This window comes from Megalobrama amblycephala, linkage group LG8, assembly GCF_018812025.1.
Source record: "Megalobrama amblycephala isolate DHTTF-2021 linkage group LG8, ASM1881202v1, whole genome shotgun sequence".
NCBI classification, from domain to species: domain Eukaryota; kingdom Metazoa; phylum Chordata; class Actinopteri; order Cypriniformes; family Xenocyprididae; genus Megalobrama; species Megalobrama amblycephala.
In genome coordinates this window covers 19,173,424-19,193,631 of record NC_063051.1, presented here as the reverse complement: position 1 = coordinate 19,193,631, position 20,208 = coordinate 19,173,424, and the positions used below count along the sequence as shown (strand labels likewise).

At 35.6% G+C, this 20,208-nt stretch overlaps 1 protein-coding gene across 3 annotated transcripts in view; it reads right to left on the bottom strand.

The window, feature by feature from the left end:
- Positions 1-20,208, bottom strand: part of jak1 (Janus kinase 1) — a 39,475-nt gene that overhangs the window by 14,707 nt on the left and 4,560 nt on the right. For all 3 annotated transcript variants that reach the window (XM_048199905.1, XM_048199904.1, XM_048199906.1), the window contains exons 2-15: positions 17,502-17,707; positions 15,095-15,218; positions 13,392-13,545; positions 12,894-13,057; positions 12,220-12,568; positions 11,881-12,054; positions 11,259-11,416; positions 10,304-10,418; positions 8,161-8,359; positions 3,192-3,301; positions 2,155-2,304; positions 1,784-1,871; positions 855-982; positions 448-583 (exon numbers count right to left, since the gene is read on the bottom strand). In XM_048199905.1, coding sequence (XP_048055862.1) covers positions 448-583; positions 855-982; positions 1,784-1,871; positions 2,155-2,304; positions 3,192-3,301; positions 8,161-8,359; positions 10,304-10,418; positions 11,259-11,416; positions 11,881-12,054; positions 12,220-12,568; positions 12,894-13,057; positions 13,392-13,545; positions 15,095-15,218; positions 17,502-17,700 — 2,248 coding nt within the window. In that variant the 5' untranslated portion in view covers positions 17,701-17,707. The remainder of the gene's footprint in view (positions 1-447; positions 584-854; positions 983-1,783; positions 1,872-2,154; positions 2,305-3,191; positions 3,302-8,160; positions 8,360-10,303; positions 10,419-11,258; positions 11,417-11,880; positions 12,055-12,219; positions 12,569-12,893; positions 13,058-13,391; positions 13,546-15,094; positions 15,219-17,501; positions 17,708-20,208) is intronic.

Sequence of the window (20,208 nt, the reverse complement as noted above, 5' to 3'; positions counted from 1 at the left end):
GATCTCTTACCGGTAATTTACTGGTAATTTTACCAGTAAAGACTGTGGGCTAATAACACTTTACCCATGTAACTCTTTCTATTTACAAGGTTATTAAAACATATATGTCAGCTCAAATTCTCTGACCCTTGTGTGAGCAGTGATAGAAATTTAAATTACAGTATTTATTATGAATGATTTATATATGTACATCATTAATTGTTTTCCTTGTAATCTTAATCAAAATAACTTCCCCTCCCTCTTGCAACAATAGCTCTTTTCTTCTCTGATGATGTGTCACTCACGAGACCACAGATATAGCAAACCACAAAATCAAGTCCCACCCAACATTTTCTCATTTGAGAAGCTGTTTCTCTCAGATATATGTCACAATAGGAAAGACTATAGCAACTTCCGTTTCATGCTGACTTTAACATGATGTTAAGGTGGTCATAATGAATCTCTCACCTTCTCTGCTAAGGACAGTAATTGGTATGCCGGGGTCACTCAGCTTGATGAAGGGTCCTCCCTCTCCATCCAGACCATCTCGAGCCACCAGAATGTTCTTACAGCACACATATCCATGAACCAGCTTCTTATCCTCCTACAGGATACACACAGCAGTCAAACAGAAACATTATTCACTGACAACACTTCACAATAACTTTCATTGATATGTTATGTTGCTTAACAGATTCAAATTCAATTATGAATAAACGTTAAAATATCAATAAAAAAAAATGCATGACATTTTATCTAAATATACTTGTTCTAATGATCTAGCAAACATGATATAATAGTTGTTAATGTTAACAAAAACATCAAGATTGGTCAGGCAAGGTTTTGTGCATTTGTTTAAGAGTTTGTTTCTTTACCAGATAGCTGAGGGAGCTAGCCAACTGTTTGGCAACCTGGAATTTCCATGCAGTGCTAAGAGGTGTGGCCTGTCTGCGCATGAACAGATCCAGAGGACCATACTGAACAAACTCCTCCACCATGATATCTACAAAGAGAGAAATGTTATTTTATGTAAACGAGCACCGTTATCAAACTCTCTTCCTCTCTTACACACAAACACGGTTCCAGCTCAAACATGCAAATTCTTCTAGGCAAACACACAGACACACCCATTGCGTGCACATGGCTGGTTATCCTCAAAGTATTTAGGTTGTTGTTCAGTGGAGCAGGAAGTGTAGTTTGCAATTAAATACCTAACCTGCAGGCTTTGCTCAACAATCGAAAGCAGCTCTGTCTTATCGGCTTCCTCCTCACAAATATAACATTTATGAAACATTTACACTTACATTATTATCCTGTTAGACTCTATTTTAATATTCACTCATTTAACACTGAATTATTACTGAAACAATGATTTATTGTTTGATTTTTCTGTGATTTCTTAGAAATATAACTGCCAGTGAGTTAGATCTACACGCTCAGGCGGAGAATGACAGTGTCTCTCTGTTTATTTGCAAATAAATAAATTACATTTGCACCAGTATATTTGCAAAACTAGACTGATTGCTGGCTACAATTCAATAGGCGGAATAAAAAAGGCCCATTTCTCAAACTTGCCATGTAAAAATACACCATAACAGAATGAAAGACAACCAAATGAAATGTTCTAGTTCTCTAATTTTGTGAAGTCTTTAAAAAATGTCTAGAAATGGATTGCTCACTAAAAAACATCCATTTGTCATCAATATTACTAGATGAAGCAATCATCAGATACAACCAGAATCATTTGGCAGGATAAAGGCCAAGTTTGCTACATACTAGAGACAAGTGAGCGTAGGGTACTTACTCTCCTGGTGGCGAACACACACTCCATAGAGCAGGGCAATGTGTTTATGAGAGATCTGACGCATCATGCTTGCCGTCTCAAAGAAAGCCTGAGAAGAGGCAGAAAAAGACATACTTTGAGCATTCAAAAAGTAACCACACTGATGACAGAATATTAGGAGGTGAGACAGCAGAGAAAATTAGATTCAAATCCCCCTCATGGTTCATTACAGTTGAAAATGGCCACAATTAGTTTACATTTATTCAGTAGGCATGTGTTAGCAACTTACAAATAAGGAAGAGAGTCAGGAGACGGTAATGTTACACCAGCTAAAACCAATAATCTTGTTTGCTAAACTTCATTTAGACATGAGTAGGCTATGTGTGTCTTACCAGAGAGATGTCTCTGTGTCCTGAGCCCAGCACTTTTAACACCACTTTCACCTCCTGTGAGTATCCTCCCATGTCATCATCATCCTCACTCTTCAGCTTCAGCACACCAGCATAGATGTTTGTCCTTGTGCCCCGACCCAAATGCTCACCCTGAATGAGACCACAGTGTCACGTATCAGTAAGTAGGTAGTCAATTAACAATCACTTTTATTTAAAAGCATCCAATTTTTATCCACTACAGATTATTGTCAGGGATGGTAAGCTATAGTGAATGTCTTGCTAATAGTTTACATAATAAACAAAGTAGCTACTAAAAAGAGCACTATAGTAACGTTCAAAAGTTTGGGGTCAGTAACATTTTTTAAAATGTTTTTGATGCTTATGCTGACCAAGGCTGCATTTATTTGAGCACAAATACAGTAAAAACAGTAATATTATTACAATTTAAAATAACTGATTTGCATTTTAACATATTTTAAAATGCAATTTATTTGCCTAAAGCTGAACTTTCAGCAGTCATTACTCCAGTCTTCGGAAATCATTCTAATATGCTGATTTGGTGCTCTTTTCTTATTACCATCACTGCTGAAAACAGTTGTGTTGCTTAATATTTAATGGAAACTGTGATATTTTTTCAGGATTCTTTGATGAATAGACAGTTCAAGAACGCCCTTTATTTCAAATATACAACTCTTGTAACATTATAAATGTCTTTACTGTCATTTTTGATCAATTTAATGCATTCTTCCTTAATAAAAGTATTAATTCCTTCCAAAAAGCCCTTACTGACCCCAATTTTTTAACCAAACTCTACAAACTCTATTAGTTTATATACTTCAATAAAAGTAGTTTTATGGTCATTAAGAAATATTTATGGGCAGTGCATTTTCACTCACCAACTGTGGAGCTCGCCTTTATGAACGTATATGGTCATTTTTTGATAATATCTATATTTCATTTTATTTCTTAAAAAGGCTTGTCATGCTAAAGATGAGTCAACATTATGTTTAGTTAAAAAAAATCCATGAAAACATCACCTGTACAATCTCTTCCTTAAGGATACGGTGGAAACTCAGCTGGCTGACTTGGTGTTGTCTCTGCTGGGCGGGCTCTCGGTTTGTGGTCATCACTAATAGGTTGGAAATTTCTGAAGGACAGAAGAGCATCATTTGTGATTGGTGTCCAACATATAAATAGTTAAGATCCCAGCTTAAAAACACTAAATATCTTCTGGTTTGATTGTCAAAGGATGTTTATTTCGATTATATCTAAATGTATATGCGTTGGTGTTCAGACATCACCTAAACAGAGTGCAGGGAAGAGGAAGTTGTGCAGTGACATTGTGCACTGTTTAACAAAACATGCCACTTGCTACACCAAAACAATTAGCATGTGTGGGTCCACGTGTTCATATATAACATGTTGTGTTTGTGTTTATGCAAGTGTGTGTGTGTTGTGATGTTCATTCTGCAGCATCAGGTGGTCTTTTGTCTGCTCACTGACATAATCTAGATACAGACCTACACAGCTCTGTTTTTATAAGTGCAAATAGGGACATCAAGAGATGTGAACAACGGAAACCCACATTTACTACATTTCCTGCCTGTCACTGATGCCTCAGCATGTACTCTTAGAGAAGCAGATGTAAACAACACCAGACACTGTCTAATGTGCGATAACTAGGCGTTTTTCACAACCAAAACATTCCTAATGTTTGGTTTTGCATTAGTGTAGAGCTGTTGCATTACTGTTAATACCGATGGAGCCCTAAAGGAAGAAGGATATTAAAGAGTTAGTTCACCCAAAACTGAAAATTCTGTCATCAATTACCCTCAAAACGTTGCAAACCTGTAAGACCTTCATCTTTGGAACAGAAAATTAAGATATTTTTGATGAAATCCAAGAGCTCTCTGGCTCCTCTGTAGACAACAATTTAATTACAACTGTCAAGGTCGAGAAAGGTACTAAAGACATTGTTAAACTAGTCCACGTGACTACAGTGGTTCAACCTTAATTTTATGAAGTGACGAGAACAGTGTGTGCAAAAAACAAAAAAAAAAAAAAAAAAAAACTTTATTCAACAATCGCTTCTCTTCCCTGTCAGTCTCGTACACAGTTGACGTAGTAAACACAGTGCAGCGCTTCAGTGTTCTTACTGGCCGGATCCTGCGTCAGCATCACACATGTGTCACATATGCATCATGCTGCTTGTGGGTAAAGCATCGGCCAATACTGAGCCGGCATTCTGACGTAGAACACTGAACACTGTGCTTACTACGTTAACAATGTCTTTAGTACCTTTCTCGACCTTGACAGTTGTAATTAAATTGTTGTCTACGGAGGAGCCAGAGAGCTCTTGGATTTCATCAAAAATATCTTAATTTTCTGTTCCAAAGATGAAGGTCTTACAGGTTTGCAACGTTTTGAGGGTAATTGATGACAGAATTTCTTAATTTGTGTTCTGAAGATGAACAAACGTCTTGCGGGTTTGGAACAACAGGAGGGTGAGTAATTATAACAGAATTTTCATTTTTGGGTGAACTAATCCTTTAAGTGCATTACAATATACCAATAAATGTTAATAAACTGCATTAAAAAAAAAAAAAAAAAAAAAAAAAAATATAATAATAATAATAATAATAATAATAATAATAAATAATAATATATATATATATATATATATATATATATATATATATATATATATATATATATATATATATATATATATATATTATATATTAATTCAAGTGTACTTTTGAGTAATGATGCAAACAAAATCAAAGAAACGATTTGCTGAATCATTTAAAACACTAATATGTATGAATTCATCTGCAATTGGCAGTTGTGGCAAAAAATTAATTTTGGACCCTGGTTTCTCTGTGGTACGCAGATATCTGTAAATCTTTCTCAGGAACATTTAACTCAGTCAGGTTGGAGAACTGATGGATAGCTGGATAAAGGATCTGATCCTGGAACAGCTGCCTGATATACGAGACTGCACAACTAGTAGCTGCCAGCTGCATAGTTGCCAAAGGTCATGCAAGGATATGTCTGCTTGTGTGCGCATGCTGATTTTTAACTTCTCTAAAGAGTATTGTGACAACAACAAAGCACTAGAAAAAATAATTCCTCTTTCAGCTTAAACCAGTCAAAAAAAAAAAAAAAAAAATTCTTGAACATGCTTGTACAGATGTACATGCTTCTGAGATTTAGACAATTGAAAAGATGCAAAAAAAAAAACAAACAAAAAAAAAAAACTACATTACGAGTAAATCACTCGCATATGCAACCAAATTTCATGAGGCAACTAAAAAGTGTATTTAATTAGCCAATGGCTAGTATACTGTAAGATTACAGTTGCCTGTAATTGAGTTAGAGGCAGAAAATAAATTTAGAGCAGATATAATTTCATTGCCTGCTGAGCCTGATTTCAAGCACCGTTGCTTGGCTGAGAGAGCCCTCTGTCACTTTTTCCTCACACACAAGCACTCACCGTGAGAGAAAAAGAGAGCACATGCAGGGCTTGTTGACAGAACTTTCCTGATCGAACCAGTGCTGCATCGTCATGAAAGTTTATCATTTGCATGCGTTTTTAAGCCTTGCCAATTTAAACATTTGAAAAGAAGCAAAAAGAGACAAATAACTCGCACACTGTGTGATAAGATTTGTGTGTGCAACAATCGAAGCACACGCCCAACCACACCCGACAGCATGTTAGTACTGATTTGTGCTCTCTTTCATGTCTTGCGTTTGAACTGACAATTTCACACAAAATTAATTCAAAATGCCTGTCTTGGCAAGTATAAACATAGGCGGTTATACCTTAAGTGAGTGAAAGAAAACGCATGTGTATCAGTATCAGTATACTGGATCAGTGCATTAGCTCTTAAAGTGACAGCAGCCTAGTATTCCTGCTGCCACCTGTGTTTTTAATGTTAATAAAAAAAAAAAAAAGACTCACTGCAAAAAAAAAAAAAAAAAAAATGCTCTCAATGCTCCTAACCTGTATCTAACTACCGTTAGATGTACCTGAAAAACCTGAAAAGCACTGTTTATTTAATTTGCATCTTTGTTCTATTGATGTTTTTTTTTTTTTTTATTTGTTATTTTATTACAGACTGTTTACTTGACTTTAATAATGTCTGAAATTTATATTTTATATTTATATTTTATATTATATTTATGTAGAATTTTTTTCATTTGCATTGTTCTTGCATTCCATGTAAAAAGTCTGGCGAGGAAAATAAAAAAAAATTACTAGCCAATGGTGACTCAAGCTTCTGTGTCCATAGAAACAAAACAAACAAATGGAAATTCATAAAGTAATTCCGTCAAGTATGCAGTTTGGAAAATGCGGCAGATTAAATTTTCAGCAGTCTGGTTTGTGCAATTCAAAATGCATTCCTACATTTATTGCACTTGAGCAGACATGTGACGGAGAGGATTTTACACGTTCATACACATCAGCTCACAGATCATTTGATCTGTGAACTTACAAATCTCATAATTAATCATGTACTTATCTTATAGAAATTAAATCCTAACTTATTTGCTTTCTTATGTGTTTGACCCTACATTGCATATGCAAAGTTAGCACATCACAAAAAAAATTCCAATAATTAATTTCCAATTATATTACGTACCATTCTAGCAAAAAGCAAACATAATATCCTAATTAAAGCAAATACAATAAGAGTTCATTAATTAAAGAGATAATCTCTCATTTTTCATTCGTGTCATTTCAAAACATTCTTCCTTCCGTGAAACACCAAAAGAATTATTCTGAAGAATGTTCAAACTCCAAAAAAGCACCATAAAAGTAGACCATAAGATTTGTATATCATACCGACACACTACAGTCAGTCTTCTGAAGCCATAATGTGTTTTGTGTAGAGATTAAAATGGAAGCTTTATTCATCTTCGTATTTGCACACATTTAAAGATACAAGTAATTCAGCTTTGAAACATGGGTTTTTTAGCTTTACATTCACTAAAACTGTGCAGCGCGTACCTTTAATTAACATTTGACACAAAAGACTGTCAAATCAGTTTCTTCATTAAGGCATGTCATTTCCTGTTGCAGGACCAAACTAAGTCTTTAAAGCTTATGATAATCTACTCAGAGCAGTGATCCAACTGATTTTATCATTCTTTCTAGTCTATTTACAATATTAGTACTTATTTACTCTTATGCTTTACATTTCATTTGCCTAATTGTTCACCTGTGTATATATTTATTGAAAACTAATCAGACTTTTCATCCTGAAAATTAACATGTTAATACAAAATTGCGGTTGATTGTATTGACTGGTATTTCAGCAGATGTTACAGGTAACAATTATGGGTGAAGAATAAAGGCAAGTAAGATTTCAATAGAATCCTTCACAAGTCCCAACAACACATTTTCACATCCTAATAACTAATCAAGGATTCAACAAATCCACATGAAAGAAAACAATCCATTAAGCAGGCAGCAGTGCACAATGAACATCGGAAAATCCTGACAATTCAGCTAGCAGCTTTCAGTAAACTGGACAAAGCTTCTGATTTCAGTTTCAGTTTAAGACAGGACCATTCACAGAGAGAATTTCAGGGGCTTTTTCTTGTGGAAATCCCATCCTATCCAAATAGGCTGTGTATTAAATCTCCCTTAAATCAAAGTAAAACACAGGACATATTTCCAGTTTAGCTTCACCTACAGAAAATATGAAATCAGGAATCTTTACATACATTTGCCTCTAAAAACTAAAATCATAAAAAAAAAATGATGAAATGACAAAGTCTTTAATTGGGATTGAGGGATGGATGGACGGACGGACTGACAATCGAATCAGTACTTGGAAAAGTGTTTAATTGGGATAGATGGACAAATAGATTAGAATGGATGGATAGATGGACATTTAGAATACAGGAATATACGGACTGGATTATTTGTGATGCTCAATGATAATGCATAGAAAGTGTTCTATCATGTAATTGATTGAGCAGAACGAGTGTTGATACCTCTGGGTTGTGGTGGGCAGCAGCGGCGCAGCTGGAAGCGCAGGTTCTCTGTGCGCAGGTTTTGGCCCTGCAGGTGCTCCAGAAGCTCCTTTAGAGTGGGCCGGAACGTCTCGGTCCCAAACAGTCTGTAGCCCTGAGGGCTTGTTTCAATCTGAAAGTTCTTATACTGGGGAACAGGCCTGGACTCACACAGGTCGATCTGAAAGAGAGAGAGAGGACAAATACATGACAGGCAGAGAAAGGGGGGGGGGGCATGATTGAGCACAAAAGAAATAAAGACAAGAAAAATAGCGCATGAGAAGAATGGTTGAGGGAACAGGATTTGTTAAACAAATGTTGAGTGGCCATAAACTGATCTCCTGTAAGATAAGATACATTTTTTTTTTCTTGGTTAGCAGGGAGGTGTTGGGTTTCTGAATGTGACTAGCTATATTGTACATGATGCTGATAACATTTAAAATGTATAGGAAACCTAACACAACACTGTGTGTGCATTCAGTCCTGCATATATGTATTTAACAAGCTCACACACTTTATGTTGATTAATTCAGTTCAGCTCAGGTACATTCAACTCAATTTTATTTGTAAAGCATACCGAACAAGGGAGTAAAAGAAAAGCAATGCAAGGAAACGGTGTATCAGTCTCTGATCCAGCACCAATGTGGTTTGTGGTTCTGCTCCAGCTACTTATACAGTGTAATACAGCTCTCTCATTAAAAAATAACTGCCAAAGAAAATGCTTTACAAACAATAAAGCAAGATCCCAAACTTTGGAAAAGCATTTTGCACACTGACTTTCTACCAAAACTTGGTGCTGCAACACTTGAAAGAGAATCAATGCAATATATATCATTTGAGAACACAAACTATTTGTCACGGTATGGGAAAGTGTACAACAAGAACCAGATCTTCTTAATTCACTGCAGAGAATACCACAGTGCTTCCCACACATAGACTTTACTTGGGCGGGCAGCCCAGGTATATTAACGGCCGCCCAAGTTTATTTGGAGACGCATTTATGCTTTTATTATTTTTATTCTCTTATACTTTTGTATCCGCCCAAGATAATGAAACCATCCGCGATCAATTAACTAGTAGAAAATCTCCCCTCGCCCTACGCGTTTCGTACCTGCTCGTTATGTGTGCGTCACAACTGTTTTTTCCCGCTGACATTCCCACGTGAGCTGCAGAGACGCGGTGAATATTTCACAAAGAGCGTTGCATGTTGCAAAGTCACAAGGCGGCGCTGTTGCACGTTCTACACTTCTACAGGCTCGCGCAACGCTTCAGACTGCTTCAAAGTGATTCTCAATCAATGAAAAGCGCAGGTGCATGCCAAACGATTGCTAATGAACTCAAATTAATGAAATTATGACAATGTCTACTTTATGGCCTTTATATAATGTGTTTTAGACGGTTGTAAGAATCTGAAGGATCAGCCCGCAATTGTGTAGACATTTCAAAATAAGAGTCCCGGTGTATTTCGGGCTTGTTTATAATTAAGTCACACGCTTTTTTTTTTTCCCTTTTTTTTTTCTCTCTCTTCAGGGCATTATTGGTATTTTGGTTACACAATAAATTGTATTTAATTTGATTTCCATTTAATTAATAGTAAATTATTGTAGTCTCCCCCACAGGAAGAAAAGACTAAGAACATTATTTGACCTGTATATTATTCATTATATAAATTTTACTAGTAAAATTTATGTCCCATTCACTGAGAGAGACACTATGACACTATAGCAAGGAGAACATAGGAAAAGGATAACCATTTAAATGCTGTAATTTTGCATAATTTACAATGCATAATAATGCATAATTAGTATGTAAATAAATGTAATAGTATGCTATGTAATTAAAATAAATTTCAATCAATCAAAATACTGTTAAAAATCACACATTATTTGTTGTTTGTCACATGCAGTAGACCATTTTTGTGCTGTGGGTATAGGAGGATTTTTCACACGGTTATCACCACAAGTATATTTCAAACCTGTGGGAAGCACTGATACCAAAAGTGAATCTGGGCAATTCTAGACTTGTCCTTTACAGGCAAAATGGACAAGAAAAAGGTTTTCAGCTCCTAGCTTACAAAAATGGTTCTCAACTGACTTTCATGTTTTGGTTATGTATGTGTGTGTACCTCAATGCAGACAACAGTCATGATGATGTAGTTATAATCTGTGCAGCTCCAGCGCAGGACATACGTTCCTTCTTCATTTCCCTCCTGACGGAGTTTATGAATGGCATACTCTGTGCTGTACAAAGAAAAGAGACAAAACTAAGCCTCAAAATGTCTCTCCTGAAGACAGCTGCAATACTAAAACTATTACCAATTTAACAGTACAGCATGAAAGGCCATGAACTACAGTTATTTTACCATTATTACAAGGTGTTCAGGCATGATGCAAAGTGCTATCAATTTTAATTTCCACTAAACCCCACTCAACCTAACTTTCGGCTGTTTATAGCATATATACCAATGACCATGCTTACTAATTAAACCTGATCAAATGCATCTCGACTTCCTTCTGTCAAGAAGTATTACAGTACATCCTTATTGGCACTGAATTCTTGCTTTTTGGTCTCTTCTTCATACTTGTCATGCCTCTGCTACATGGTTAATAGTGAGTAAAAGTTCATGATACATTATAAGCACATTCATTATCCTTCAGATATCCTTCCAATATACTGATTTGGTGCTCAAGAAACATTTCTTATCATCATCAATGTTGAAAACAGTTGCAATGATTAATATTTTTATGGAAACCATAATAGTTTCTTTCAGGATTTATAAATGAATAGAAATAGGATTCTTTTTTTTAACAATACAAAAGTCTTTACTGTAACTTTTGATCAATTTAATGCTTCCTTGCTGAATAAAAGTATAATTTTTCTTTAATAAAATTATGAAGATATTTGCTCAAATTTTCTTTGTGCTCCTGATTTGGAAATCTATAACTAAAGTATACTTAGGGGTGGGCGATATACCAGTAAACAAGATTAACCGGTAGAAAGCTACTGCTTGTAGAAAGCCACTGCTCTTTGTAGTTTGATGTCCTATATGTTCGTATGCTAATATACTAATATGGTCATACCAGATAGGCCCATGACAGCCATTTTCTAAATTCTGGACAACTGATGAGGGTGCGACTTCAGTGCACAGGTAATGATGGGCATCTACAGTCAATCTGAAGTAACCGTCCACCAGTGCAGCAAAGGACAGGGCTGCATCACGATAAAACAGATCCAACTCCTGCAGAAGAAAGAAGAGGAATATATTTTTAGGTTAAGAGCTATAATGCATCCGTTTCTATTTTTATTACAAGAATTCTGTATTTAAGTCAATCTTGTTGATATATGGATCATCCGAGTATGAATCGTCAATTTTCATGAGGTGTATGGAAATATTTTACCATTTCCTGACCAGGTGCAAAGTTCTTGTCCTAACTTGCCACAACCACAACAAGTGACAAGACGATAAACTCCTACTAAATATTGCAATGCTGGGAAGCATTGTTAAATCTTACTGGTCCAAAATCAGACTCCACATAACATTACATTACTTATCAAATATGTTCAGATTGGCTTTGAGTGTATAATATTCAGCATGAATAGATAAACTGCTTGTGCTGGAACTGAATTGCACCTGGTTAGGACACAGTGATGCAGACATTTGACTCATTAAATCTGACAATCTCCGTGAAATGACAAAAGTACCATGGTTTTATTGTCTTGTCTGTAAATGGTTACACACGACTCCTTAATGACAATGTGGGTGATTTCGTAGAAGTCTGAGAAAAGTGTCCATCCGGTTTCTTTCTTCTTTTCATTCTGCTTGTTGTCAGCCTTGTTCTTTTTAGATTTGGGTTTGTCCTTCACTATCAGAACATTCTATTAAGAAAAAAAGCATTCAAGAAAAAAAATTAAATAAATAATAATAAAAAAATAATACATTGGTAACAACCCTTGAAACAATTTATGACATAAAATCCAATACCAAGTGTATCCAGAATAAACAAATCTGTAAGCTCACATAATATGAAGCCATAAACTCACCGGTATAGGCTTTCTCCTCCAGGAGATCCCAGTGGTTCCGGATATTTGCACCTCATAGACCAGTCCGTCATCCCCTAATGGAAGTGTGTGGGTTGGAGATCCCTCACTCTCGCCTGATACTTTCAGGCTCTTGGGCTCAATAGTCTCTCGACCCAAGCCCTGGGTCAGCGTTTCCAGAGTGGACAGATACTTGACCTTCAGGTCATAGAGGGTTATGTTGCTGTCCTGGATGGTCTTGCTATTGAACTCATTGAGAAAATTCTTGAAGACATTGTTGATGCGTATGCGTGTGAGGAAGTTACGTTGCTTAATGGTGCGGTTTAGACTGTCCGGAATGAAGCGCTTGTAGCTACAGAGAGAGAGAAGAAGGCTTGATAAAACCAATTGCTTTAAAGGTATGGTCACATTTACTGTTGCTCAGTGAAATTTTGTGAACAAAATCCAGTCATTCCAACAGGCTTCATACATATCTATGCCCTTGACAAAGCACCTGTTTTACATGCAAAATTTCGCTAATGTGAATGCACATCAAGTATCAAGTAGGACCAATCAGAATCAAGTATTCAAGAGAGCCGTGTAATAAAAGACTAAAAGTTGGAAATGGCATTCTAATATTATTGCTGTGGATCATTTTGCAGATGTGATGTATAAAGCAGATAGATTGTGTTGGTCACCTGGTCTCAGCTCCAGCTCCTGATAAGGGCAGATCATTTCCCTTGGCGTGATGGGTAATAGCCAAAACTGCCATTCCCAAACATTCATTCTCTATCTCATGAAGCTCCACCTCACTCTGGGGAGTGCGCACAGGAGCCAGTCCCCTAAGGAAGTCATACTGGCCCTAAAACACACCAAAACAATAAGAACATAGTGTATGCCAACCACAAAATGTTAATATAGTCACACACACAAGCTAATCACTATCGTTCACACTGGCCCAGATACGTTTGAATAAGTAGCAGTGCTCCAAAAAAAAAAAAAGACATTTAAATACATATCAATTCAAAGAAAACAGCCAAAATGATAACAACAGATACCACAGAGTATTTGAATAGTAATCAAGCCACAATGCCCCTGTAGCACAAAACGGGAAATATTAAATATGTTTACCTCAAAGTTGTCATAGTGACATGGACAACCATGCAAGTGATACCTCAGGTGTTTCCTGAACTCACCTGTGCAAATAGGTAGTCAAGAGATGCAGCATCCAGTAGAGGTGTCCCCTCAGGCCCCTTCTGAGAGTTCAAAACACCTTTCTGTTTACTGAGTGAGTGTCTCCAAACAGGAGACTCCGACTCACTGGTGCCATGCCAGTTTGTGAAATAAAACCTGTGTAAACAAGTCAAATGAGCAGTCAAGGAATTGACAAGTGTTTCTTGAACTACAGGTACTTTCATGTCCCAGGAGTTGATTTGTTTTAAAACTAACACATTTAAACTTATTTTTCTTGTTATATGAAGCTCACATTGAAACATTTTCAATATGTATTCATTTACATTTTGCTAGTGTTCAAATGCCTTATGTTTACATTTTACATTCATCATTTTATTGTGTGAAAATGCTTTTTTAATTTTTCAAAAATACAACCAAAGTTTTAACAAAAGTCTGTATACTTGTTTACCAAGGAGACAACAGCATCAGTGAAGATCATGCAATATGCAAAATGAAATATGAGATGTGTTACGTGAAGAAAACAATAATAAATGAAGGTAAATATTCGTGAACTGAATTGTTCTGTCAACTTATGCAGAAAAAGTAAAAATATTATATTATAGGTCAATATAGTATATAGTAGTTTAAGAAACACCCTTGTATATCTGTTAAAAGGAAATGTAATAAAACAAGTAGACAAAGTGTGTGTGTGTGTGTGTGTGTGTGTGTGTGTGTGTGTGTGTGTGTGTGTGTGTGTGTGTGTGTGTGTGTGTGTGTGTGTGTGTGTGTGTGTGTGTGTGTGTGTGTGTGTGTGTGTGTGTGTGCACGCGATTATGAATGTGGTCATATAATGATGATGACAGGAGCTGATAACATACAGAAACATGCCAAACAAACAGCATGACAAAGGCTTATATTATGCAAATATACTAACATATGCTACACGCAATACCAAATCGTGTCAACAATCATCAGAAAAAAGAAAAACTACACAACCCCACTGCCACGCGAGCGAGAGCTCATTGTAAACAGGAAACAGCATGAGTGAGTAAAGAGTGCTCTATGCCACAGAGGAAGAGAGGGTGCGCAAAGGTTGACCATAACCTGTTTGTGCGCACAACAGGTAAGTTTCATATGGGGAGACAGCGATTCTGTACCCACCGCTTGCTTTGAATACAGTAATTGCCTCTTATCTTAGTTTCACTGGTGAAAAGGGGAAGTTCAGGGGATCCCATGTTTTGTTTTGCAAAGATTCACGTTTTATTGAACAAAGAAATTTTTTTCAAGATAGGAAAGGACTAAAACACTGTCAGATGATTTGTTTCTTTATTTTTGTTTTTTTACAGTGGAAATCCAAGCATTTTTTGTTTTGTCCTAAATAGGGATTGTAAAAGATTTGATACAGGTGTGCCGAAGGGCTCTGTAAAGAGACCATATGCATTTCTAACATTTGAATGAAAATAAACAGCTGATATTAACAGAACAATGTTATCAAATGATACATTTCACTAAAACTACCAAAATCACAGTAAAATATAAATTGTATTTCTTTTATTTTTAAATATTATTGAACCTACAGTATAACTGTAATAGCCGTTCAGTCTGTAGTCCTAAACCGCGCAAGAGAATTAGAATTTTCGAGCCATGGGTTGTCTCTGGAATTTCTAATGGGTTTTTTGAACAGCAGTCTTCAATTTTTGTGTAAAGCATTCACTTGTGGTCTCACCTCATACGGTAGTGAAGTTTGATGCTGGTCTCCTCTGTGATCTTGAACACATGATTGGGAGCATACCAGAGGTCCTGGCTCTCTTCATACAGTGCAAAGAGGTTGTGGCACAAAGGTGAGATATCTGGGGGAAAACATATCAAAATTAGAGATTCAAATTATCATCTTTCCTTGCTAAACAGCGCAACGCATCAGGCTGATGAAAAAAAAAAATTAAAAATACTAAATACAACTGCCGTTTGTTAGTTGTAACCAGTAAATAACCTCCTTAGATAATGCCTAAAAGGAAATAGTAGCTAAATGATTACGAGAAAAGTCCTAACAAAGGTATTTATTAAGCTTTTACTGGAACAGAACTCAAAAGTATGTCAAAGGTCAGATGCAAAGCTTAAGGAATTGTAAAGTCCAAATGTTAGTATAATGGATTTGAATTAATTTCTATTTTTAGATTTTTTTAATTTTTTATTATAGTTTCAGTAATGTTGTTGTGTTGTCACCGTTTTATTGAATTTTATGTCTACACAGTTTTTATTATTTTCATTTATTTTACTATTATTTCAGTTTTAGTTTTAGTTAATTAGTACATCAAGTTAAACTGAATGAAAATGAGAAATGTTGTACTCTAATTTTGATTTGAAATAGGTTCTTTTACAATTGCTCTTTCTTTTTTTTTTCTTTTTTTTACATTTATGTCATTTACATTTATGAATTTGGCAGACACTTTTATCCAAGGCAACTTACAGTGAATTCAATGTATACATTTGTTCCCTAGGAGTTGAACCCAGAACCTTGGCATGGCTAGTGCTTTGCTCTATCAGCTGAACTAGTAAAAAATGTTATTTATTAAAATTAAAAAAAAAAAAACGTTTCGGAGAGAATACCTAACCTTTGAAGTAAAACCAGTGGCTAACTGCTGGGTGTGAAAATAAACTGTGAAACAAACACCATTGTAGTTCCTCTCCAGCAGCAGCCTTCTTGTCTAATATAAACTTCCCTTTCCTCTCTTACTGTCCAAGCCAGCTTTTGTCCTTGGCCGCAACTTTGAGGAAATTCTGGACGTGACATTTAAACCCAGCAGCCATTTTGTGGCTTAATACTGATCAAGAGCCAAATAGAGAGATATGCTGTTCCATTAGGAAATGGAAAAGGACAAACAGGGACAGACAGTCGCAGTGCTTCTTATCCTAAGGTCAATGTCTCATCACCCATGTCACATGATGATACCAACAGTAAAAAACCTTTATGTTCCTCTTTTGTATTCTGTGAAATGCTGATGGGACAAAAACCCCATTCCTCAATCACACGATTAAAATATGAAACCGAATGCATGAAGAATGCCCCTTTTTATAAGCGTATTGACTCTGATCTGTAAAAACTCTTTTCGGTAGTCCATTTCCCTTTCTACAACACTTGATACTGATGGAAAAGGAACAAAAAGAGTACCATACAAAAAGTGTAGATGAACTCACAGATGCTTTCTGTTAATAATTGTAACTTTGCTTTGAAAACTATTCCCGTCCAGACAGTTATGATGAAATGATACATCACTTCTAAGAAAACAGACCATCATCAGTGTTGGGGAAAGTTACTTTTAAAAGTAATGCATTACAATATTGCGTTATTCCCTAAATAGTAACTAATTGCGTTACTAAATACTTTTGTGTTACTTTTTCTCACCTGCGCTGGGTTTGCTTGTTTGTTTTTTAATAACAACAAAAAAAGTTATATTTTTGGCAAGATAAAGGCCCTCTCACACCAAAAGTGAAATGAATTAGCCTCAGGCTGAAGGAAATGCATATTTATACCTGTACAGTAGAGGGTGCAGCTCAAACTAACCTTTCAGCTTTGCTGCCATTCTGGATTAAAGAAGAATATGATACAGGAGAAGGACGTTCAACACTCTTGTTTCTAAATCTAATCTAAAGTAATCATGTAATCATTGAATGTCAGCAGCAAAGGCATTGGTTAATAAAATAAGATTAAATACATAAAGTAATATTTGTCTAATTTAATATAGTTCATTATTACAGGTTACAGGTTTCTATTCATTTTGAGGAATACTGAATGTTTTTGTTCAAGTGAGATGAGTAAATGCATGTTCACATTTAATCTAGAACTACAATCACCGTCATGTTTACACAGCACACACAACACCTCTGCACTTTATTTCTCTCACCATGAGGACAGGAGAGCTTTCAGTCAATAAATGTGAAAAAGTAACTTATTTTGTTGTAAATTGAAAAAGCAATGTGTTACATTACTAGTTACTTGAAAAAGTAATCTGATTACGTCACTCAAGTTACTTGTAATGCGACACCCCCAACACTGACCATCATGATCATACTCGGTGTCATACTGAGAGATGCATTAGAGGGTGCTCTAAATAGGCGGCAGTCTGAACACTTACGGCATCTCTTGGCAGCCTCCACGCACAGGTCCTCCGCAGTGTGGCAGTCTTTGAAGTACTCGAGCTGGTGTATGTCAGGCAGGTAGAAGTGGATCTCCAGTCCTTTCATGACAGTCGGAACGGTCATCTCTGCCTTCCTCTGTTTTTTCATCTTCCCACATAGTTGCCTGCCCAGCTCCATGAATGTTAGTTTTAGCATTCAGACACTGCAGGATAAATGGAGGTAACAGAGAGATTTATTGATGAACTGTGGGTCCCTGCTTTGATGAGAAATCATTTAACTGAAATAATTTAAAATTATATAGCATACGATTTACAATAAGGTTACATTTTATAACACCATCATAGCTGAGTTAACCATAAAATTTCAGTCAGTCGCATTACCGTTCTAAAAGTTTGGGGACATTTTTAATGTTTTTAAAGAAGCCTCTTATGCTCACTAAGGCTGTATTTATTTGATCAAAAATACAGTAAAAACAGTATATTATGAAATGCAGTTACAATTTAAAATAACTATTTTCCATTTTTATTTATTTTAAAATGTAATTTATTCTTCCTTCAGAAATCATTCTAATCACACTAGACTTTGAATGTGCGAAATTTCATCGGATGCTGCAACGTTCGTGATTTGACGTCAAGGTCTACAATGTCTTTTTTTATAAACATGAATTTAACATATAACATGTAGTAATACATTTAAAATGTAAAAATATACAACCTACTCCACTTTACTGCAAAAACATCATTCTTTTAATTCTGCCAAGAGGTCATTTTGTGATGAATCGACCTTCTACTGTTCAAATGTGTTCACGTGATGTGAATTCACAGGTCAGGGTTAATCAAACTTGAACTTTGGAATGCAGCGAAATGCGAAACTTTTCACACGAGCTTGCGTTTCTGGTCTGACGCATTCACATGCATTTGAATGGAAGTCAATGGAACGAAAAGTGCAGTGTGACTGCCCCTTAAGAAATATTTATTACAAGTGAACCACAATTGAAAATGCTTAATATTTTGTGGGGGATTTTTTTTTTTTTTTCCAGGATTTTTTTTTAACTTTTTTTTTTATTTTATTTTTTTAGCAAGGATCAGAATGCATTTAATTGATAAAAAAGTGACAATCAACTGAATAAAAGTATTTCTTTAAAAAAAATAATTTTATCCCCAAACTTTTAAACGTTCGTATAAAACAAAACAAAAAGAAAATGTTCCTGTTTTTCTTGTCAATATGATAATTTGATTAATTTTAATGACATACTTGACAACGGAAGGTCTGTTAGATTGCATATACATTGCAAGGACAAATGCACAGTACTGAAATTGAAACAAATACTATTTTTGTTTAAACAAAACTAACTGTATTTACATTAACAGTTCACTAAGAAAAGCATGAACAAGACGCCTATTTGGCCGTTCACACTTCACTGAGAATGAGTGTGAATGATTAAGAGCATTTGGCAGCAATGGCAGCAAACAACAATGGATGACGATGGACACACAGATGAGTAACAGCAGCATACTAACACCGTTAAGCATTACAAAAAGTAGACAAAAATAGGAACAGGAAAAATTTTGCTCTTCTTGAGCTCTCTGTGACCAAGTAACAACATATGACGTTTCATTGCACATTAGACATATTTTTTCATTAATGCCCTTAAGTGATTCCGAGCTGTTAATTAAAGCATTTTTTCCTGACCCCAGCACTAATGGTGTCTAGGCTACATTATTAATGTCGCAATTTGAATTTTCTAATTATAATATGTGCCATTATAAAATTATGTCACAAGTTTAAATATTCTTTGAATATACTATCCACTATGACAATGTCAAGCCTGAGTCTAGCTGGAGACTATTAATTTAACCATAGTATTACTCTTAATCAACGGAAGTGCAACATACTTAATGTCCTCACTACAGGCACCCTCACATGAAGCAATTTAATTCAACCACTCATCCTACGGTGAACATGAGGGAGGGTACGATGAACGTTGTTCGCATCTGAATCAGATGGTTTTAACTCAGTGGATCTCCCTTCATACCCTGCAGGTCAAGACGTGTTCAGATGCCAAGATCCCTGCAAGCATGTAAAAGGACTTTCCTGAGATAAATGAATGCAAAAACAAACTGTGCTGAAAAAGAAATCTAATTGATGTTAATGACCACATTTGTCTTTAAAGTGGCTTTAGTGAATTCAAGAAGCTAAACAAACTGAGACTATTTGTTTGGCTTTCTAAAATATGAGATCACAAATCCATTCCACATTCATCACCTCACAGCCTGGGTATAGAAGGCACTTTCAATGATAGGGTACGACGTGTGTCCCATTACTTATTACGCATTAGAAGAATAAATCCCTTATTTTCTGTTGTTAGAACTTTTAGATATGTATGTGTACATGATAATTAAAATCATTCAACATTGTCGTAGTCTTGGCTTAATGAGTTAAACTGATGTTCAATTAAAAAAAAAAAAAAAAAAAAAATTCTAACAATTACTTTTTAATATAGGGAAATTTAAAAAAAGGGTTAGTTCACCCAAAAATGAAAATTATCCCATAATTTACTCACCCTCAAGCCATCCTAGGTCTATGTGACTTTCTTCTTTTAATAAAACACAGTCAGAGTTACATTCAAAAATTGTGTCGCTCTTCCAAGATTTATAATGGGAGAGAATTGTAAAAGTGATTTTGAAGCCCAAAAAAAGCACA